The sequence below is a fragment of the Muntiacus reevesi genome, chromosome 3 (genome assembly GCF_963930625.1).
Source record: "Muntiacus reevesi chromosome 3, mMunRee1.1, whole genome shotgun sequence".
NCBI lineage: Eukaryota > Metazoa > Chordata > Mammalia > Artiodactyla > Cervidae > Muntiacus > Muntiacus reevesi.
Genome location: NC_089251.1, coordinates 13,235,171 through 13,258,267, shown reverse-complemented (window position 1 = coordinate 13,258,267; position 23,097 = coordinate 13,235,171). Strand labels below are relative to the sequence as shown.

The following is a 23,097-nucleotide window of genomic DNA, read 5'->3' as shown; positions in this document are numbered from 1 at the left end:
ACAAACCTTCAACCAAACTGCTTTCAGCATATTTGTAACACGTACGTTTATTCTTCTGAAACCCTACTTTGAAAGAGGGACCAAACACATTTTCCGACTTCAGGGGCCTTCCGTTAACAACTATTTTGGCAACAGTTAGACGTACAGTGAGAACAGCTAGTCTCTTTACTCATCTCTAACAGGAGGCAGGCAGAAAGGGTGCAGAGACCTGCCTCTGGGGTCAGAGAAGGCACTCAGAAGCAGCCCCTTGCCTGGACACATTGGCCCATGGCCGCAGGAGGAACAAGCCTCCCGGAGAGCTGCAGTCTTTAGTGCAGGAGACGGACGAAAGGAGACACAACCACAGACACTGTCTTGCATTTATTCACATAAAGGAGTAAGAATCGGTACAAATAATAAACATTGCTTTAAATACAAATAAATAGCTCTGGTTTCTAAAGGAAACAACTCTAGATAATCCAAACTTAAGTATTTTCTAAGTTTCTATTAAAAATAGAAGACTATTTATTTTGCATTAAGTCCTATTCCACCATAACTCTTCGAGGACCTCAAGGGTAAAACGGTGAATTCTATATTCTTAGAGAAGTCACCAGAAAAATGGGAGATAATGCTCCCACCTCCCTGAACTATCCCCCAAACAGAAGGAGAGTTACTAGAATCTTACACTGAGTTCATAAATGCAGGAAGAATAACATTGAAAGATATCTGAAAAGTTTTACCTTGGGAGAGGTGATAGGAATTTCTCTGAACCACTTCTGTGAATTATAACACTTCGCTATGCTGAAGTTCTGGTTCAAATGTCTTAAATTCATTTCTGCTCATAGGAAGACTTAAACTCCTACAATGAGAGCCTCCTCTTGCTGGGAACAATGACAGTAAACAGTTGCAATCACTAAGAGTGGCACCTTGAGTAACAAAATGATTTACATGCTAAAGAAGCAGTGGTGCTGCCCAGCGAAACAGTCTATCCACCCGGCACCAAAATGACCAACCAATACTGCTGACGGGAACAGACTCTCAGATCGGTTGTTTTTCTTCCTCTGTTGTTATGTTCACAATGTTCAAAGTGGCAAAAAATATCTGAGGAGAAGTAGGTTCTACAAGTGAAGAATTGTTTAAAAGTCATGCAATCTTTCAACCCTTTTTAAACCACATAAAACATGAGGTCATTACAATCTTGGTGCCAGAGCAGCTGCCCCACTGACTTTCTGCGTCCATGTGTCCCCATCGCACCCCACACAAGACAATTTCTTCTACTCAGACCCCTACACAATTACTAATAAAGGTATAAGTTTGATAGAGAATCAATATAGCAATGTTTAAGTTTTCAAAGATATCTGCTTTTCTATTTAGACTGACCATGATATAATTCCAAACAGAACATTCTCATGCTATTAAAAACAATCTCATGCAATAAATGCAACTTTAAAAGTCCCACACTAATAATGACATTTGGTATTATAGAAGGCAGGATTATTTAGATTTTTTAAAAAAATGATCACGATAGAATACAAGTTGGATTTTCAAACAGGACTTCCGCTGTGGTACAAAATGCTAAATTTTGGTCTACAGTTTTGTCGACGCAAACACTTTTTAAAGATATACACCATGTTTTCCTAATTGGGATTTTGAAACAATAAGCATAATTCTTAAACAGATTACCACAACATTTGCTCAAAGAACCAGCTCTTTTTGCCAAGAACTTTTTCTTTTCAGTCCAGTTGGAGGGATTTCCATAGAAAATTCTGGAACAGCAGTTTCGAGCATGATTCAAAATTTCTTACTTCCCTCCCTTGTTTTTTTACTTTTTCTTTATGTTGTAAAGACAACTGAGCACAGAAAAATGTGTTTTGTTTTTTTTTAAGACAGCTCTTAATAAATTAAGTTTCCTGATTTGAATGATAACGTTCTTGGTGTTTGCCTTTCTTTCTGGCACACTACATGATGTTTCTGGAGTTACAAATCCAAACAAACGAGCCAACTAGAGCATCCCAGCATTCAAGTCACAGTTTTGGATTAAATCCTATTTATTCTGGATGATGCTCAATTCCACACATACTTCAGGGAAGAAACATCCATAAGAAGGACATCCAAAAATGTTATGTTACCAAACGCTAACATGTGACTGTGTTCTGTCGGGCAGTACTGTTCACAGCTACGAGTACAAAGGCAGAGGGTCTCAGGTGTGGAGAGCAGTCATTCATAACCATCATCTTCGAGATTTCCAAGCTGTTCGAGAATAAGGAGTAGTCCTTTTTTTATCCGGTGGCTTGAAGTAGGAGTAAACAGGCGCTGCTGGATACTCTGCATCAGGATTTTCTGCCATCATTTTCAGCTTTGCTTCGATGGCTTTGATCTTTGCAGTGACACTGGAAAAAGGACAGCAGAGCATGAGTGGGCCTGCGTACACTCTGGGAACACCTATGTACTTCATCTTCTCTGTGGCTCTCAGGCATATCAGAGAAGCAACAAGACACTCAAACACAGACACACAAACACTTCAGAGAAAACAGGACTTCCCTGGTGACCTAGTGGTTAGGATGCTAGGCTTTCACTGCAGTGGCCCAGGTTCAATCCTGATCAGGGAAAATCCCAGAAGCATCTGGGTGCACCCAATAAATAAATAAATAAGAACAACAAAAGGAATACAGTTTTATTGGGGAGGGAAAAAAAAAAAAACCATGAAAATAATTGTTCTTATTTTAGGAAAGAGATCAAGGGTGAAATATCTATTAAGCTTTTTCTGTAAGACACTGTTAGGAATACTTTGTATATTGTTACACTTAAACCTCAGACACCAACACTGTTCAGTACCTTAGTACCTGCAGACAGCAGGCACTCAGATAATTTGTACAGGGATTTAAAGCAGAGTCTGAGAGACAGATGTGTACTCCCATGCTCATGGTAGCATTATTCACAACAGATAAACTGTGGAAGCAACTCAAGTGTCCACTGAAGTAAGAATAGATAAGCAAAATGTGCTATACACATATGCTACAATATGGAAGAACCTGGAGGACTCCATGCTAAGTGAAACAAACCAGTCACAAAAAAGACAAATATTGTATGACTCTACTTACATGAAATACTTAAGAGAGCAGTCAAAATCAGAGACAGAAAGTGGAATGATGGTTGCCAGGAACTTGGGGGAGGTGGGAATGGGGAATGATTGTTTAATGGGTATAGAGCTTCAGTTTTACAATAGGGAAAGAATTATGGAGATGGATGGTGGTGATTGTTGTACATTATGAATATACTTAATAACACTGAACTGTACACTTAAAAATGGTTAAGATGGTAAACACTATATTATGGGTAAATGCTATATTATTTTACCACAATAAAAAATGGAAGAAATAATTCATGTAGGTTATAGTCTTCATTTTGCAGATGCAGACAAAGAAAAAAAGGCATAGAAAGGTTAGTGCCCATAGCTAGTAAGTGGCAGAGCTGAGATTTGAATACAGCTGGACTCCAGAGCCATACTATGAACCCTTTCTTATACAGTACCACCTTCTGAATCACTGAATAATAATGGAAAAAACATCCCGGAAATCCTACGAAGTCCCTTTCTACTGACAAATGTGTGTTTAGGCTATCATTTACAGAGCACTTACAATGAGCCAGGAAGTGTGCCCAGCATTTTACTTATACTGTTTCTAATCCTTGCAACAATATTTCAAGGGTTATCAACCACATTTTTGTTGTTGTTGTTCAGTCGCTAAGTCATGTCTGACTCTACGACCCCATGAACTTCAGCACACCAGACTTCTCTATCCATCATTATCTCCATGAGTTTGATCAAACTCATGTCCACTGAGTCAGTGATGCTATCCAACCATCTCATCTTCTATCGCCCCCTTCTCCTCTTGCCCTCAAATTTTCCCCAGCATCAGGGTCTTTTCCAATGAGTCAGTTCTTCCCATCAGGTGGCCAAAGTATTGGAGCTTCAACTTCAGCATCAGTCCTTCCAATGAATATTCAGGGTTGATTTCCTTTAGGATTGACTGGCTGCATCTCCGTGCAGTCCAAGGGACTCTCAAGAGTCTTCTCCAGCATCACAGTTCAAAAATGTCAACTCTTTGGCGCTCAGCCTTCTTTATGGTCCAACTCTCACATATGACTACTGGAAAAACTTAACTTTTGATTATACGGACCACATTTTATAGACAAACAAATGCAGAGGGGTAGTGATTCACCCAAGGTTCACACAGCTAACAAACTGTGGAGCCAGGATTCAAGCCCAGTTTATCATCAAAGCCCTTGCTTTTTCCTCTTCATTAGGCTGGGAGCTGAGTAGCCATGTATTAGAGAGAAAGGGAGAGGAGACACTCCAGAAGCTATGAAGAATTTTCTTCTGATCAAGGACACCACTATCCCTAGGTCAGAATGCAACACACTCAACTAGAGTATTTTTTGGCTTATGGCTTCCTTTAGTTTCCACTTTGACGCAGTCAATAGTCTACACTCAGGGATAGAAACTTGGGAGGGAACGTATATATAGCCTTTAAGAAACTCTCAAAAAGCATACATCTGCACACACTCAAGATTTTACGTGGGCAACGTAAAATTTAAAAACTTAGTTGCCATAAAAAAGAACCCTGAGGTCTCACCGAGATACAATCCACACCTTTTCCATTAATGGAAAATTAACAGCCAGCCATTCATTCTGTATGAGTCCCAGGGAAAACAATCTTCTCTAATTAGGCATAGATGTTAATCAAAACACATAAGCTGAGGTTCTCTGGATTAAAGGATAAATGGAAAACACCAGGCTAGATTATTTAGTAAAAAGAACAAAGAATGAAAAAAGTGAAAGACACATTCACAGTACCATGGAGATCACCAAGCATCAATGCAGTCATCTGTTCCCAAGAGGAGTTAAGATTTATGAAAACCTTCACGAAACCATAGTGACTGAGGTTTAATCTTAAGCAGAAAATAGAAAAGCTGAAATAAGCTCCTAGTGAACTTATTGAAGTTATTAATTTAAAAAAATTGGGGGACTACAAAATAAAGCAGCACAAAATCAAGAAAACATCAATGATATTAGACAAATTGGTTAACTATAAAATTAACTTCATCAATTTTATTACTCCTGGAAACATTTCAGGATCACCCTTCCTTGCAGTTTAATGAGATGCTTGTAAATCTCTTTTGTTTGGTGCAGATAATATACAGAAAAGTTTTATTTTTTTTTCCCCTAGCCCTCTATCCAAACAGGTATCACTTTCCTGACTCTGTGATGTGTTGACTTTGGATGCATATGAGAGGCTGGTGCTCTTTCACACGTCTTGCCCTTTCTTGGAGCAGGTGTTAGAACTGCAATCCTGCACTGACAGCCTGGAGCTTCTTGGAAGCATTAACTGAAAGACTGAGTTCTCAAGTTCAGTAAACCTGGCTTTGAATCTGTACTCTGCTATTTTTGACCTGCGTGATGTTGGCCAAGATACCTCCTTAAACTTCAGTTTCTTCCTTTATAAAGTGAATACAAAGTACTTTCACCAGAATTCTTATACTTCAGTGACATACAGCATGTGAAGTGTTTAGCACAGAGCTTGCTTCGCAGTAAGCCCCACAAATCCCAGCTTTTGTTCCTGTTAACATCTCTCCCTAGGCTACGTGCAAAGTCAGCCCTCTACTGCTGCTCACCCCTAATGTCCCCTTCTTTACTCAACCCTCAACTCCTTCTGTTTTGAATTAACTCCAAGGAAGTAACTGACAATTTGTACATATTGGAACCAAAACTGTTACATTTGCTGAAATGGTAGATAAAATTAAAGTGCTGCAAACCCAAATTCTGTATAAAGGAACTCGTAGTTGGGGAGGAATTAGTGTATAATGACAAATGTTGAAGATAATCAAGGTCTTATTAAAATGCTTGTTTTATAGCAAGGACTGTATCTGATTTACCTCTGTGTTCCCAGTGCCAAGTATAATAGCTGGTATGTGGTAGGTATACCCAGCCTCTTGTGTGTGTATGAACTGTGTAAATAGCTGGTACACACTCTTGGGGGTATGGAAGGAGGTGACATGTATACATTCTGGAGACTAACTGGACATCTCTCAGCATGCCAAAAGTTAGTAGACTCCACTCTAAAGGGTCTGAAGGGTTTCTAGTGCCAGAATGAAGAGATGGCTCCAGCTCGTGCAATACTTGTGTCTCCCTACAGGACACCTTCTTACCTTAGGTTAGACTGTGCAGGCTCAGTGCTTGAGGACGGCTCAAGACTAATTGGAAGGATCTTATCATTCTTGTTATGATCATATCTCTGAAAGTAAGAAAAAAGGCAAATTACCCCACCCAGGCAGAAACCAGCCCTTTGCTGTAATGCGTGTGTTCAGAAGCCCTAATCTCACCAGTGCATCATTCGATAGCATGTGTGTCCAGGTCTCTTAGTCATGTCTGACTCTTTGTGACCACACGGACTATAGCCTACCACGCTCCTCTGTCCATGGGTTGTCCCCAGGCAAGAATACTGGAGGGGGTTGCCATTTCCTCCTCCAGGGGATCTTCCTGACCCAGGGAATAAATTCGAGTCTTCTGCATTGGCAGGTAGATTCTTTACCACTGAGCCACCAGGGAAGCCCATTGTTAGATTATTTCTAGACAATCTTAGGTCTGCTTTGCGTTCAGAATTAAAGCAGGAGTCCAGACAGCTTAGCATAAAGGTTATAAACTTAGAAAAAGAAATTTAGATGAGGCTTCTCATCACCAATCAATCCTCCTTATTTGGTGGAGAAAGAATTTCAACCTTTAAATTCACAGATGGTACAGCTACACAGCAGGAATGCCCTCTCACATTCTGATTCTGTCACATATCAGTTCTCCCAACAGTTATTTCACTTTATTTCAAGCACTTTAAAGTTTTGCTCGATTGCTGCAAAGTTACAACCATAACAGTCAACTCTTCACAGGTTTATGTGGAGAAGAGAAGTAGTAACGGCTTTCAGCCCTGATACAGAAACATTCTCCCGGAAAAGTGCAGTTTATTTGATGTCAGATAATTATATACTTCTTTTAAAAGGTAAATACAATGTTAAAGAGCAATCAGGAGTCTCTGGTCAGAAATACACGCAGGGCACAGAGATTCTCAAATGAAAGACAGAATGAAGGATGATTTATTTCTCCTGCATGTCTTTTCAATGAGATGCAGGATGAGAAGATGACAGCCAGTCTGACAAATGAGACTTGATTTTCTTTTGAATAAAAAAGCATTTAGAAATTCTCCTTGTGTAAATTGAGAAGGCTCTGTGATTACCTGAAATACTCATAAAGATCCAAAGTGTCTGAGATCTGTTTTTGAGCTTCGAAACTAAACTCAAATGTCTTTATTTCGGTGATTGTTTACTGGTGAGCTTGCTGGGTGGAGTCTCTGATCAAACATTATGGTCATTTGTAAAGACTAAGGCTTCAAATCTGGTTGTCACAAACCTTTGCAGGCAGGTTTGTTAAGACTACAGTGCAGGAGGAAGAGAATCAACTTTGTGGATTGCTCCAGTGCAAACGCGTGCTTCACCTGTGCTGGCTGAAACAGAATACCATTCTTCTTTTTTCTTTTTTAATGGTTGTAGCTTTTCCAGCATATTTTCCGAAGAGAATAACTAGGAGATGAACATGGCAATTGGCCACTGCTTGGGCCTTGGAGTCAATACAGGCATTGCAAATCCCAATAATAATTCTCAAAAGCTCTCAAGTAAGGAAATACCAGTGCTTTAAGCACTCTTACAAACTACCCATTTCTCAAGCATTTAGAATAAACAATTCAAACTTGCCACAGAACTGAGAGGCTGGGAAGAGTCTAATAATGCCTAAAGCAACTAATTTTAAAAATAAATACATTTTTTTCCTCTGAAGGACAACCCCTACCAAAAAAATAAATAAATAAATGATAGAGGTCTGAGTAGACACATCAGTCACATGGGAAAATCAATCAAAAACAGAATCTGTGGGTATGTGGAGGGAAATGGCAAAGGAACTTAATCCCTCCTGAAATGTTTCTCAAAAGAAAAATCTGGCAACACACATGGTGAATACGAGGAGGAGACCAGCGTGTGGCTGTTCCAGATGTGCAGAGGCTGGGATGCAAACGGGCGAGTGGACACTGTCTTTGGAGAGTCTCACTCAGGGCGGTGCGGTCTTCCTGGCCTGTGACTCACCTTCACTTGCGCGTGTGCCCAGCGCACCACCAGCTTCTTAGACAGGGCCAGCTTGCCATTCAGACACTGGATGGCCTGCTCTGCTTCCTGTTCAGGAAAGGGGTTAATGTCAGTAGAAGACTCAAATGCCTCACTAGCGTTGATGGCTGAATTTCTTACTGTTTTGGTAAACAGGTGGCAAAGGAATTACAAGGGGGAAAAAAAGGCAGAATAATAAAAAGGGTCTGAGACTTTGTCAACTCAGTCAAACAAAAATTTAAATCCTGCCTCTGCCACTGACTGACAGTATAATATTTAACAGGTCATTTAATCTCTCTGGATATTAGCTTTTTCACCTGCAAAATATGGATACTGCTTGTTCCACAGTAGTCAGAGGAGTAGACGAGCACATGTAAAGAATGGAGCCAGTGGTATGCACTCAACCAATGTCAACTAACAGTGTTGTTTCTACTGGGTGATATCTTTCTACACAGTTCTGTAAGTTAGAGTAACACCTACTATGTCAAGAAAGTGTACTCTTCCTGGGAACTCTGACACTATATCCTGGACCAGGACTGATACACCCCGAATCCAAAGTGAGCTACAGTAATGGCTTCAAAGGATATGGGAGTGAAGGAAACCAGACCGGAAAAAGCAGGAGTGAGTCAAAGAGGCTATGAGCAAGGTATCTGTGTGAGCCAATCTCTGCACCTGGCTTTCAGAGCCAGAAGTTCCCTGACCCTTTCCCCATCAGATACGGGAGCAACGAGGTTGAAAGGAATTCCTGAGGCTGGATAATAGGCACTCGAGGACATTCCCAGGAAGCCTGGCTGTACTTTTCCATCCTGCCAAGCCTCCTCTGCTCCATTTGTATCCAGGAGGCATTCGGCCAAGTGTTACCCACATTTACTGGGAGTGAAGAGGCCGTTAAGGAACAGGAAGAGGAACAAGGGGAGTCCGAGGCCTCAGTATAAGACATTCTAGTCTGGTTTTACCGGTGATTCTCTTATTCCTCTGGGTCTTGCCAGTATGATACTCAACAGGTATCTGAGTACCCACTACAGGTACTCACTGGCATTTGTGCCTCACTATGGCACACAAAGTTAGAGGGACAGAGGAGATATTTTATTCTTCTTTTAAGTTTCACTTGGTGAGCTAGAATTTACAAGACAATATTAATTCTGGAGCATCAATAGTCAAGATGCCAGCAGGTGATAAATAGTTTTAAAAATAATTTCCTATCTTTCTAACTTGTTCCAAAATTCATGTATCCAACAGTATTATTAAATGCCAAATATGCTTTCATATGAACCCTCACCTAACTCATTCAACTTCCTAAAAGGTACGGAGAGTGTGTATTTTTAATTTCCATTTTTAGATGAAAACTGAGGTCAAAACAAGTTAGACTTGCCCAAAGTTAATAAAGCACTGGTAGGGACAAATGACATTCTCAGAGAGTCTCAGAACATACTGACACATTATTTCTTGAAGGCAATTTGGCAGTCATATTAAGGAAAAAATTCGTGGTCTTTGTTGACACCACTCCATTTCCATGAATACAGTAAATATTCACATAGAGCTAGAGATGTTCACCACATTGCTTACACATTTGGAGGTTAGATATGTAACTTATCACATGCTCACAAAATAAAATATTATGCAGTTATCAAAGATGAGGCTGGTTAATTTTTAAACTGAGGTCTAAATAATAAAATGTATTATAGATATAGATCAGTGAATTTTTACATCTATCTACAGCTATACCAGTGAAACCACAATATGATACCGAATGTTATCTTGATATGTATTGGATGATGGAAAAATTTTTAATTTACTTTCAGTGGTAAATAGGATACACAATCCTATATGTGTGTTAAACGCTGTACATGTGTTCTTTTAAATTGTGCACATGTGTTTTTGTCATTTTATGTGTATGTGTGTGTGAATGTGAAGAAAGAAGAGACTAGAAAAATATATAACTAAATACTGAAAACTGATTATTTCTGGGTTTTAGACTGATATATGGAATTATTTATCTATATTTCATCTGTAAAAAACAAGTATTACTTTTATAGGAAAAATATCCAAATACAATTATTATTAAAAAAACAGAAACTAGGCAACATTCTCACACACGACTAATAAAGTCACAGAACTATCAACAGTGTCTCTATATTTAGTACCATTCAAATTCAAGTCCTTTATCAACGCATGACCACTATAAGGACTACATTTGAACAGTAGTTCCATGGACACACCACGGTTGAAGCTGGTGCTCTCTCTGTATATATTCAAACTTGTCCACATTTATTCTGAGACGCTGAGGAGGAGGATACATTTTTAAGAAATCAAAATAAAAGAGAGTTTGTGGGTGGCTCACCACAGCCAGGGAGGGTTTCTGCACCACGGGGCCGAACTCTGAAAGAAAAGGCGGCTCTGTTGGCCAGCCACGAAAGGAAGACAAAAGAGAAGAGGGAGGCGGCCATCCATGTGCTTAATGTGGGCACCCCAAAGCATGTGGTCAGAAAAGTAGGTCAGCCGCCGCAGCCGGCCAGCCGGTGAGGCGCAGACTGAGAGCTGGTCACCAACTCGGTGGCTGGCTGAGGGTCTCCTTTAGGACTCAGAGCACGGCGCATGGGGGTGAGTGAGACACGGCCCCTGCCCACAAGGAACTGCTCTTCTAGCAGCAGGAGAGACGCGCAGATTCACTACGAGAGGACAGGTACTGGGAAGGGGGAGGAGTTCAGCTACCTGCTTAGTCTCAAAGTTGACGAAACAGTACCCTCGCGGCTGTCCCTCCAGAGCACCTGACTTGTGGAAGAGGAAGTCGAACTGCTTCACCGTGCCAAACTTCTGCAGCAGCCTGAGGAGATGGTATCTGTGGAGAGAGAACAGCCCCTGAGACGCTCTGGGAGTTTGCTCGGCCACTCAGCCTGAGCGTGAGATAAAAGCAGGAGATAATTTACCCCAGGGACAAAAACCTCACACCCCCCTCCCCCTCCTTGCCGGCTCTCCTCCGCACTGCACCGCTAGTTTATCTGGCAACCAGAGTTGTTTGCCTCTCTTTGGAATGGGAACTAGAATTGTCATGGCTCTGCATCTGTCCAGCACAAAAATACCAAACAAACAAACAAAAAAAACCACACCTAACAAACAGCTGTCTGGCCCACAAGCACCATTTGTTTTCTTTCTTTTTTAGGAGAAAAGTTCAAAAATAGTGTTGATTTATTTATTTTTAATTTCTTGGCAATGACACAGTATTTGTGAATAACTGTAACTCCATCAGAAACACACACACACACTCCCAAAGCCAATGCCAACCCCACCTCAAAAATAAACAAAGTAACACTTACATATTCACACAAACAAGAAAACAATTCCGAAGACTTCCCCGTTGGATCTCACAGTTAACTATGAGTTCCTACTTGCACTTGAGACAAACTCTGCCAAAAACCAAACCACAGCTAGTGGCAGTTCCATAAGTGCTTCAGAGTCTCTACTCCTGATGCGACTCAGTGAAAGGACCATGTAGAACCACAACATGATGGAGGCCAAGAGTTTCCACCCCTGATGCAACTGAACGACAGGACCATGTGGAACCGCAACGTGATGGAGGCCGGTCTCACGTGAGCAGGGGAACCTGTGCTTAGTCGCTCAGTTGTGTCCTATTCTTTGCGACCCCATGGACTGTAGCCCGCCATGTTCCTCTGTCCATGGGAATTCTCCAGGCCAGAATACTGGAGTGGGTTGCCATGCCCTCCTCCAGGGGATCTTCCCAACCCAGGGATCCAACACAGGTCTCCCAAACTGCAGGCAGATTCTTTACTGTCTGAGCCACCAGGAAAGCCCAGGAATACTAGAGTAGGTAGCCTAGCCCTTCTCCAGGGGATCTTCCCGACCCAGGAATCTAACTGGGTTCTCCTGCACTGCAGGCGGATTCTTTACCAGCTGAGCTACCAGGGAAGGCCTGGAATCTGGCCGGTCCTATAGATCTCCCACTGTGGGTAACTCCCCAACCTCTGCTGCTTTAACACAATTCACCTGTGGTCAAACAGAGAGTATATACGGCCAAGGAAGACATTTACTCCTGGCAGGACGTACACCCCAAGCTCTCGACTGCCACTCTGCCCCTCACCCTCTTCTTGGATTCCTTTCCCTAAAACTTATTTGGTTTCTATAGAGCTTTTAAGTTATTCAAACAGATGTGGCCTTAACAGGTTGCTGTGGCCAATCTCAATTCCGACTTCCTGTCATCTGATGTGAGGGTGAGACAAACCAACCGCTCTCCCGTTTCCTTTTCCTTTGGCCTTCCTCCTGGCATCCTCCGCGCTATTCAAATGGAGTCAAGGCTTTCTCTAAACAATGCTGTCCCTGTGATACTAAAAAGGTATCAGCCCACATGCTAAATCTGTTATTACTGGGAATTCTACCCCACAGGGAGTCAGTAAAGCTGTCGTTACAGCCACATTTATATTCACATTGTTTTCTAGGAGAAACTCATCAAGATTTTATTCTTGAGTAAGAATCTCCTTTGGGAGGCAGAAAGATATGAAATGGATCATAAGCTACACTAAATTTGAGACTAATGCACACCAATAAGCAAGCCCATTATCCTGGATCAGGTGCCTGACACAGTGGAGCAGGGAAGACATAATACAGGTCTTATTTTGGGACAGGATGCAAGGATCCCAAGGCATATTGTGGATGTTAATCTGGTCTTTAGACCTGTTTTGAAAGAGAAAAGAACTGTAACCCTCTAGTTTCCAAATTCTTAATTCCCATCTTGATACCTCGATACTGCCAGTGAGAATACATGAGGTGATTCTTTAGGGGCAAGGGAGACACCTGAAGTGCAAATTTCTGGTTTTATTTGATTTTCTGAACGTGCTTACGGCAAGGGTGAATCTCTCAAATGCATAGACAGATGGGCTGGAAGAATCTCTCAGGGTCTTTCATTCACAGCTGCATCTTCCACTTACTACACCCATTCAAACCTTAATGCAGCACCAGTTGCCATGAATGGTAGGTCAAACCTGTTTTTTTTCAAACAACCTAAGGCCACTGTGGGCTAGTCATCTTTTCATTAGCTCCATTCTGCTTAATAGCAGGAAGGTAAGGCGATCGGCATTTCCTAGGAAATGAATTTTAATTTACTCAGGGAAAAAAAAAAACCAACAAACCTCCGACAGATTATTCTTTGAAAAGCTAACAAATGCGTTCTGCCCGAGAAGAGCGACCTTAAGATTCCAGGAACATCTGCTTAGGTTCGTGTCTTTCAACTTCTCCGGGATTTCTTTTCTTGTTTGATAATTTCTTGAAATTATCGGAACACCGAAACAAAAGGAATGAAGTGTTTACTATTTTGCTTCCTGGAGATGGGGGCTGCAAGCTCTGATAGTGAAAAAAGCCTGAAGACTCTTGCTTTCACATCTGCAAGCACTTTCATCTGCTATCGGAGCACAGGAGGGCCCGCTGTTCATCAGAGCCCTGCTTCACTTAATGAAATGTGGGCCCTGCAGCCTCAGGAGCTGAAGAACTGGTACACCAGCCCCACAGATACTTCTGCACCGCAATTAGTGTTGTCTGAAATGGGTTTTTAAAATGGCTTTCCTGCCTGATGGCACGGAGGGAATTAATCTGTATGAACTGGATTAAGATAGACACCTCTAATGTGTCAAGAACTGTACTAGGCACTTGGACTAACTATCCAGATGGACACAGCTAGGTCTCTGTCTTCAAAGACCTGACATTCTGGTTTGGGGAGAGAGATATGTAGTCAAACAATTTTAAAACAGCATGAAGCCTGCACAGAGAGGCAAGTATGTGAGCACACAGATGAAGAGGACCTACTGCACAGGGAAGGTGGTGGTCAGTGAATACCCCGCGCGAAGACACAACAGCAAGAGAGACCAATCCAACGGCAGAGGGTATGAGCTCTTATACAGTAAGAGAGGAGGCTGACAGGTAGGCAGGGGGACAGGTTGTGAGAGACGTGTGCTAAGTGAGGGAATTTAATGCGATGCTGTAGGTACTGGGAAGTCAACGAAATGACACTGAAGATTGATTTTAATGCCCAATTTGTTTTAGAGAAAACTATGAACTTATAGAAATTATTATGTGGTGGGTGTCTATAGTCTATGCCCTATATGTTATTAAATGGTCTTACTTTGTTTCCAATTTGAATAAGCAAATAGTAAAGGCTGTTTCATGCAAACCAAACCATAAGAAGCAGCATGAGTCACAGAAGAAATATAAGGAAAGAGCTGAGAGAATCAGGGGTATGTTCAGGGGGAAGTACATTTCTTACACGCTCGTAAACTTATGATCCCTCGCATCTAGCTCTGAAAGTCTGCATCAGAAGGACATTTCCACCCAGGTGCCTCTCCTCTGTTTTTAAGTTTACTTAATATACCTCAGGCTGACCTCTTCCTCCTCACAAACTATGCCCCTCTCCAGCTATTCCACTGGCCAATGTGGACATGACTCTTTTAAATTTCTCAGGCAAGAAACAATGTGATCGTCTTCAGCTCTTAGCTCCTCTTCAATCCCTTCCCTCATCTCTCAGAGTCCACCCATTGGTCTCCAAGTTCACAGTCTCTATCTGGGTGATATTAATAGAAGGTCTGTAGCTAATCAGCATCTTTGCTTTTGCCCCTCCTGTTCATCCTACCACTGGTGTCTGATTTTCCTACTAAAACATCTCTTTCACGATGTCAGTCTCCTGCCAAACACCCACATGAGTCTCTTCCATTGATGCATGAAATTCAAACTTGTCTGAATAAATTTTACAGATCCTGTATCAATCTGATGGCATTCTCTCTCTCCAACTATTTTCACTATCATTTAGTATTCAAATTCCCCTTTCGCTAGTGGCTCAGATGGTAAAGAAAATGCCTGCTGCAATGCAGGAGACCCAGGTTCAATCCCTGGGTTGGGATGATCCCCTGGAGAAGGGAATGGTTAGCTACCCACCCCAGTATTATTGCCTGGAGAATTCCATGGTCAGAGGAGCCTGGTGGGCTATATATAGTCCATGGGGTTGCAAAGAGTTGAATATGAATGACTAACAAAAGGTCTTCCTGATGTTCTACTCACCCACTACTGGTATTCTTTTATGATACACCCTCCATCAGGAATGTTCTTTCTTTTACAATTTCAGCTGTCTTTGTTCTTTCATACTTCTTATGCATAATGCAGTACCTATTAATTTGGCTTTCTATACAGCACATTTGGTATTTGAAAAAGAAAGCAGTATAAACCCTTTCAGAAGAAACCATGGTATGGAAAACAAATAATGTCTAAAGACAGTAACTTGTTCAGTTTCTCTACTGAAGGCACTAGTAGTGATGTTTAAAGTTGTTATTTTTACTCTTACGGTTAGACTGTGCCCCATAACATTTAAAAGAAGTCCTTACACTGAAAAACTTAGAATAGGATGCTTTAGGTTATGAGTGTCCAGTTAGGTGGACTGGTAGAATATTTGTGCAAAGTGAACTAAATTAGGAGCTGGGAAATTAGTTCTATCATTAACTGCTTTAGTGAACTGAGTCAACTCCTAAGCTTTCTTTACTTCCAAAACAGAGAAACATTTATCTGTTCCACTTGCATCACAAGATTTCTACAAGCTTAAATAAGAGGAACTAATGAATATTAGAGCTGGAAGACATTTTCAGATCATTCAGTTGAACAGTCTCACTCTCACTTTACAGGTTAAGAACGATCAGACATAGTATAGTTGAGAGGAATCAGAATGGAGTGGAAAGAACAGAGGCATGCAACCTGCTACCTCCAAAACTAAGAGTATGTCATCATCCCCGTAAGTCCAGATCGTTACACAGACACTGCTGGCATGGAACGAGCTCCTAAAGTGGTTGGTATTGCGGCTACAGTGAAAACAGAATATCAGAGTGCTCAGTCAGTCAGCAATGCACCTTCTATTGAGAAGAGGCTGATGGACAGCCTACTGTAACTTGAACAGGATGCGAATTAATACCGGGCACACATATGTAGGATGAACAGAATTATTACAAAGTAAACTTTGAAAAACTTGAGTGGAAAAGGTTTTTTGCTTTAACTGCCAACCACTCATAACAGTAAATACATACCATCACTTGTCTTCTAACAAGAAGTGAGAGAACATTTGTGTAGGAGGGATATTCAAGTCAGTGTATATGATAAAAGGAAGAGGGATGAGACAGAGTAGAGACTTGTGTAGGAGAGAGAGATAAGAAGGGTCTGTCAAGAGGGAAAACAGCAGGAACTAGGAGAGACCTGTGGTGGTGTCCCATTAATTACAAAAACTGGAGGCTGCTTTGAAAAATTGTCGAGAGTCATTAGAATTTTTAGAGATTTGGATTCAAATAATATTTTCTGAGACTGAACTATAAGCTGGGTACCACATGCTCACACAAGTTTCAACATTCTTCAATGTTTGGGAATGACTGTACTTTAATAATTAGGCTAGGTCCATCATCACCCACCTTGAAAGGAACAGGATCTGGAAGTTTACGTACTTCAGAAACTTGCATTTGATAAGTTACAACTGGTAGTTACATCTTTAAGAAGAAATTTTAACAGATCAGTTTGTTTAACTGAGAAAATGTTTTAAGATAAGGAACCCATAGATGAAAGATAGTAGAAATGATCTCTGGTGATACAGAGGTAGGAAGCCACAGGAGAAGCCAGCAAGGCCCTGATTTGTTGTCTGGTCCTTGATATCTTGAATAATGGATATAAAAAGAGCAGAGATATCAGGGGAAGAGTTTTTGATGCAGTGTTCCTGTTCGTGCTCCTACTAAAGAAAACACTCATATACTCCCACTTATGACATAAACTGAGGTGGTAGTTGCCCATTTGAACCTTCCTGACAAGCAGCAGGATACAATTAGAACTAGAGTATCATTACAGGGAACTGCAGCCAAAACAATGGACATTGTTTCCACGCTCCAGATTTCCATTCAGACAAGCAGAGGTGGGAATGGAAACCACTCTTGGGAGCGTCCTCTCACAGCTTGGGTTTTAGATGATGGAAACGGCTTCTCTGTTTAATTTCCTCATTAACTGAGAGCTTGGGCAGGTTCACACATTCATCCTCAAGGCTGCAAGCCATAAAGAGAGCCAAAATAAGTGCACAGTCTGTATTGAAGGGCCCTGGTGACCAAGGTACCATAATTAGGGGGCAACACATCTTAAATACCATCATATTTCCTAGAGGGACCTGACAACACCTACACTGAACCAATTTGAGCTTGAGCAGGTTTAAGAAACCGAACACTGTCATTATCCTTATGTATCAGTTTACATCTCTTTCCTCTCTCATAATCCCAACCCTTTTATACACCTCCCCTGACCCCCAGAATCAAACAAGCAGATTCCCTTGTCTCTTCTCCCTATGCTTTTAACACCATTCCCAAGGAAGTGACTTCCAGCACTGATATACCTCATGCTTGCTTTAAGCACTGACCCTGTACAGCTCAATCCACTTACCCTTTGATCTCCTGCCACCAACCACCACCAGTCCCTACTTAAGGAAAAATCTCTCAATTCTCTCTGCTAAGAGACTCCTTTCTACTACAGTATCTACAATGGAAAGACTGGGGAGTTGAAACAAGTCAATCAGTTTTGTCACCATGGACAAGGCACTTCCATTTCTTGGGCCTCAGTTTCATCATGCTGTGGGATAAAAGAAATAGAACAGATCAGAGGTTTTTCAAGAGTCGTCTACGGAGCCCTGTGACTGCCCAAGAAAGGGTGGCTGTTGTCAAAAGGCACTGGGAGCACCTTGTCCTCCCTTTAATCAGAGTAGCTCTTGAGCTTTTCTTCTACATATAGGTTCTGTACTTTAACAAGAGATGGCTCCTCAGATTTAAAAACTTTGAAAATTGTCTAGGATGGCACTTGGCAAACAGTGGGCACTCAAATCATTCAATGAATGAATGAATGAACACCAAAGGGACTGGGGTATTTCTAAGATCCCTAATGAATTTCCTTGGTTCCATGGCTGCTTAACATGAATTAAGAGTCAAGCTGTATCTCTCTGCCTTTTTATGAAAATACTGAGATTTCTGCCTGCTCCTTCATTTGAGGTGACAAAAGTATGCCCATGGCTGGTTTTAGGATATACTTCCTCGTCACTGGGTACAAAGATTCAAAATAATTGAAACTAAGAGAACATCTTTAGGCAAGCAGGAAAAAAAAGTAATATATGGTTTAAAGGGTATTCAAGTTTGTGCCTTTGCAGTAGAAGAGTTCAAATGTAAGAAAAATGACAAGATAACAGGATAAAACAGCATCACATTCCCTTTAAAGATAATTAAAACATAACTATCAGGGCCAAAATATATGCAATAGCCCTTGAAAATTCTTCTGAACATCATCACCACGAGCATCCCAATTTTGTAGGCAATGAGTTAAAATATCTTAGACTTACTCTGTGATTTTGGGGTCCAAGTTGCCAATCCATAACCGGTGCCCTTCCTGTAGGGAGCCCTCTGAAAGGATGGATGCATTCTCCAGGGGAAGAGTTTTGGTTTCTGCTTCCATCAATCCCTATGAAATACTAAAGGAAACGTGAACATTCAGACAGGAAAGGAGCAACGCTTTGTGAACATGAGGCTTCAAACTCAATTCAACAAACATTTACTCAAGGCGGGCACGTCCTGGGCAGCCCTTCAAAGCCCTCAGTTATTCCACAACCAGGGCCCCAGCACCAGTTCCCTTGGGACAGCTCCTCCAGCAGCTAGAGAGCAAAAGCTTCCATTTTAGGTGAAAGAGGCGTGGTTCTGTGTGCAGAAACTAGTTTTTCTCTTCTGAAGCCAGAGGTTGACTGGGCAGGGGGCCAAAGTCTCTGTTACTACATGATACACCAGCTCAACAACTGTCACCCAAAATAAGCCTTGGAAACCACAAGAAAGAGAGTCTTTCTGAAACTTAAGAGTATGGGTATGGAAGAACAACAGTAAGTAATCAATTAGCTCTTCTAATGTTTAATATTTTGGGAGACACTGGGAAGAAGAGACTAACTTTCTCCTTAGTTATTCCAGTCCCCCCATTTACTAGTTCTGCAACCTTGGGCAAGTTGTTTTAGCCGCTTGATGTCTAAGTTTCCTCACCTGTAAAACTGGGATAATTAAGAGCTGTGCCAATTCACTCAGGTGGTACACCAAGAACATTAAGAACATGGCATGGCACTTAGACAAACATTCAATTAATTTTACCTTAAATTATTACCAGGTTTAGTTCCTGAAATGTCTCATCGCACAGTCACAAAAGGAGGATGATGGTTATGATGGAGACAGTGATGGAAAGAGCAAGAACCTTGAGCTCAGAAAGCCAGGTTTCAACTTTTGGCTTTTCCATAGGAAGCCACTTCTCTCTTAGCTTCAGTCTCCTCATCTCTACATAATACACCTCACCCTGCTAATAACTTAAAAACTGTTGAGGAGACCAAAAATGAGACCACAGACATAAAATCAAGCTTTAATGTATAATGTGGCAGAGAAAGAAAAAATAAAAGGACTGGGAAGATGGCAGACTGTGCCAGACTTTAGAACTCCCTGCTAGAGAAAACGTGTCATATAAAACTAGGAGTGCCTCCGAGATCAGTGCTGCATCTTAATAAGAGCAGCTGACATATCAAACATTGCCATTACCTTTTATTTATCTCAGCACAGCTTATACAGGCTAGCACACAGTAAGTCCATAGTAACCTTCAGGTAATTGTTAAATGTGTCTATCTACCCCCACACAGGGGTTCCCTGGTGGCTCAGATGGTAAAGAATCCATCTGTAATATGGGAGACCTGGAGTTTGATCCCAGGGTCAGGAAGATCCCCTGGAGAAGGGAATGGCAACCCGCTCCAGTATTCTTGCCTGGAGAATTTCATAGACAGAGGAGCATGGTGGGCTACAGTCCATGGGGTCTTAAAGGAGCTGGACATGACTGACTAACACACACATATACCTACACGTGAGGGTATTTTTCTTCTTCTCTCACTCACATGTTCAATCCGTTCTGTTCTGTCTGTCAAGTAACTACTAACTGCTAAACCCTCGGCTATGAAAACATAGAAATGAACAAGCCACAGTTCTTGCTCCTTCCTCGGAGAAAGGTAAAACAGGCATAAATAGAGTCCCAGGTGTGAAAACTGGAGAGGAGAAACATTTTGTCTTCTCCCTGCTCTTTCTTTTTACTTTCTTACAGATAATTCATTCAAAAAATTTTTTTACAGACCCTCTATTTTCCAGGCAGTGCCTTGGTACTAGGGACAAAGCCCTCTAGATGCTTATATTTGAAAGAGGAGCAGGATAAGACAAAAGCAAAATAAGTAGTCAAGATGTAACTTGTGCTAAGTGCTCCAAACACAGTTAAGCAGGGGGATTTGACAAGGAGACTAGAAAAGGACTATTTTAGAATGAGCGGAAAGGGAAGACCTCTATGGGAGATGACATTTGAGATGAAACTTGAATAATAGAACCTTCTGATATTCTCATGTCTAAAAACAGGAACAATACCAACAGGGGTTAATATCACACCAGGCAACCATTTTCAGTGGGAAGAGTGCAGGATATAAGGCCAAAAGATAGGCACTCAAATCCTGGCTTTTGCACCCAGTTATTCTGTGACTTTAGTAAGTCATGATCACCCCATAAATGTACTCCCCTTAGAAAAGTTTTCCCTCATAGAGTAGAGCATCTTGTTAGTCTGACAGCTACCTTTTTCTTTCCATACAATACTAGTTACATGTGTCATATACTGTTTCACCTTTCCCTTCCCTCACTAGAATGTAAGCTACTAGAGGGCAGGGCCTAGGCTATTTTGAGGATTCCATCTTGGCACTCAGCACACTGCCTGGCTCCTGGCTGATGCTCAGTAGTTACCGAATGAATGAATGAGGCAAGCCACTTCTCCACTCGGAGCCTCAGATTCTTTTTCTTCCTACAAGGGGCAGAATTATCCCTAACTTAAGAGTTTTTTATGAGGTTTAAATATGACAGCATACGTGACAGCTCAGGACAGGACTTTTCTAGGAACGGTTAAGTATGGTAAGCGATCAGGATGACATACGACAATCAAAATCCTTTGGGTTTGTAATGGCGACAACCTCTTATATTAAGAGTTCACAAAACGCTTTTTCACCTACTTCCCCTCGTCCCCCGCCCCTGCTCCGCACCACTCTGACCTACAACTATCCTGGAAGCCACGAACAGTCATCTGGGGAAACTGAAGAGCAGAGAAGCAAAGGCGCTTGTTCCTAAAAAGCTAACGGTAACGGTGGGCTCAAGTCTGGAATCCCTGCTTCCCAATCCCTCGTCCGAAATTCCCAGATGCGGTGGGTCATTACTCGGCTTGTTATTTCCGGGCCAGCGGCGGGACAATCCGGGGCGGAGCCTGAAAAGCAGTCTCGCTACCGCAGCCTCCTCTAGGGAACCCCTCGCGTGGCTGGCGCTTAGGTGCCGGGGGCTTGTCCCGGCCAGACTCACCTCGCGATCTCGGCGCCGTACCCTCTGTTCATGCCCCCGAAGCAGGTCCCGACTCCGCGGCCCGACGGCCCTCTCAAGGCGTATACACCTCAACGCCGCAAGCTGCCAGGCCGCCGGTGACGCACTACGCCTGCGCCGCCCCATGACGTCACGACGCCCGCGCCGCCGCCGCCGCAGCCGTCGTAGTGGTCGCGCGAGTCTTTTCCTAGTAACCTGGGCGCTAGTTGGTGAGTGGCCTCAGCACGGCCTGGAGGCGCGCGCGGGGTCCGGGTCCCGGAGACCTCTACTCAGGGATCTCTGGGATACATTAAGGGGGCCTAAACACGGTCCCCGATGCGTTCCATTAAAATCCGGCTTGACCTTTAAGGCTGAGGGCGGGACCTGTCGATCCGAGCGAGTCTCACGGGTTGGGGGCGGGGCACATTTCATCACCTAGGGACCTTCAGAATGAGAGCCGGGCTTACTAAATAGTAGCAGCTATTTAGTAGCCTTCTAACTGGCAGAGACATTTAATTTTCAGAACAATCTTGTGGGAATAGGTTTTTTTTTTTTTTAAATCCCGTATGCTGGAGAAATGGAAACTCGGAGAAATAAAATCAGGGTCGTGTCGCTATGAGTGAAGTGAAAGTGAAAGTCGCCCAGTCGTGTCCGACTTTTTGCGACCCCACGGACTATACGGACTGTACAGTCCATGGAATTCTCCAGGCCAAAATACTGGAGTGGGTAGTCTTTCCCTGCTCCAGGGGATCTTCTCAAGGCCGGGATCGAACTCAGGCCTCCCGCATTACAGGCGGATTGAGTGATGGCGCCCAAATTTAAAAGTCTCACCATTTAACCATTACTCTGTACCGTCCAGTGGCAAACAAGACAGTTGTCATTTCAATTGCCCTTCTGTGTTTATAAAGTGCTTCTGCGACTCTTGGCTCATTGAATCGCCCTGCTAACCCTGATGAATAGTATTGTCATCTGCAGGTGAGATTGGGGCCCAGAAATTTTGACCTACCTAAGGTTACATACCTATGAAGTGCTGGAACCAGCGCTGTTTCCCAGGTCGTCTGTAAGTTTGTTGCATTTTTTCTTTCACTCACCCTATTGCATTCTCAGAATCTTGGGGAGGTTTGTACTTAGAAAGAATGAAAACCTGGTCTGATCCTCTGTATTATAGTTGAGGAAAGAAAACCTGGGTAGAAGAAATGACTTAATAGAAGTCTCAGGTCAGCTTCCACTGATGCTTTTTGAATACAAGGTACAGTAAGTTACCTGCATGCAAACCTTCAAGTTGTGAACTTTCAAAGATGGGAATGTATTATAAACCTATTGCAGTATAGTAGTATATAGCTGGTTGTGTTAGGTGGGTACCTAGGCTAACTTTGTTGGACTTACTAAAAAATCGGGCTTATGAACAAACATTCGGAACAGAGTTTGTATATAGGGGACTCACTGTAGTTATGAATCTAAAAAGGATGATGGGCAGGGA

The 23,097-nt window shown here is 42.2% G+C and overlaps 2 protein-coding genes across 7 annotated transcripts in view; one reads left to right on the top strand and one right to left on the bottom strand.

The window, feature by feature from the left end:
* Window positions 1–345: 345 nt before the first annotated feature.
* RBM18 (RNA binding motif protein 18) lies at window positions 346–21,755 on the bottom strand. 2 transcript variants are annotated; one of them, XM_065928523.1, is made up of 6 exons: window positions 21,621–21,755; window positions 18,569–18,697; window positions 10,891–11,017; window positions 8,161–8,247; window positions 6,187–6,272; window positions 346–2,369 (listed from the first exon to the last, which is right to left on the bottom strand). In XM_065928523.1, the coding sequence occupies exons 2-6, from the start codon at window positions 18,679–18,681 to the stop codon at window positions 2,210–2,212; spliced, it is 573 nt and encodes a 190-aa protein (XP_065784595.1). In that variant the 5' UTR covers window positions 18,682–18,697; window positions 21,621–21,755; the 3' UTR covers window positions 346–2,209. The 2 variants fall into 2 exon arrangements, with proteins under 2 accessions (XP_065784595.1, XP_065784596.1); XM_065928524.1 differs by lacking the exon at window positions 8,161–8,247.
* MRRF (mitochondrial ribosome recycling factor) overlaps window positions 21,731–23,097 on the top strand; it is a 58,038-nt gene continuing 56,671 nt past the window's right edge. For 2 of the 5 annotated variants that reach the window (XM_065928521.1, XM_065928520.1), the window contains exon 1: window positions 21,731–21,847. In XM_065928521.1, coding sequence (XP_065784593.1) covers window positions 21,763–21,847 — 85 coding nt within the window. In that variant the 5' untranslated portion in view covers window positions 21,731–21,762. Of the gene's footprint in view, window positions 21,848–22,033; window positions 22,678–23,097 lie in introns of those variants that run through there. The other 3 variants (XM_065928519.1, XM_065928518.1, XM_065928522.1) reach the window with 3 other exon arrangements.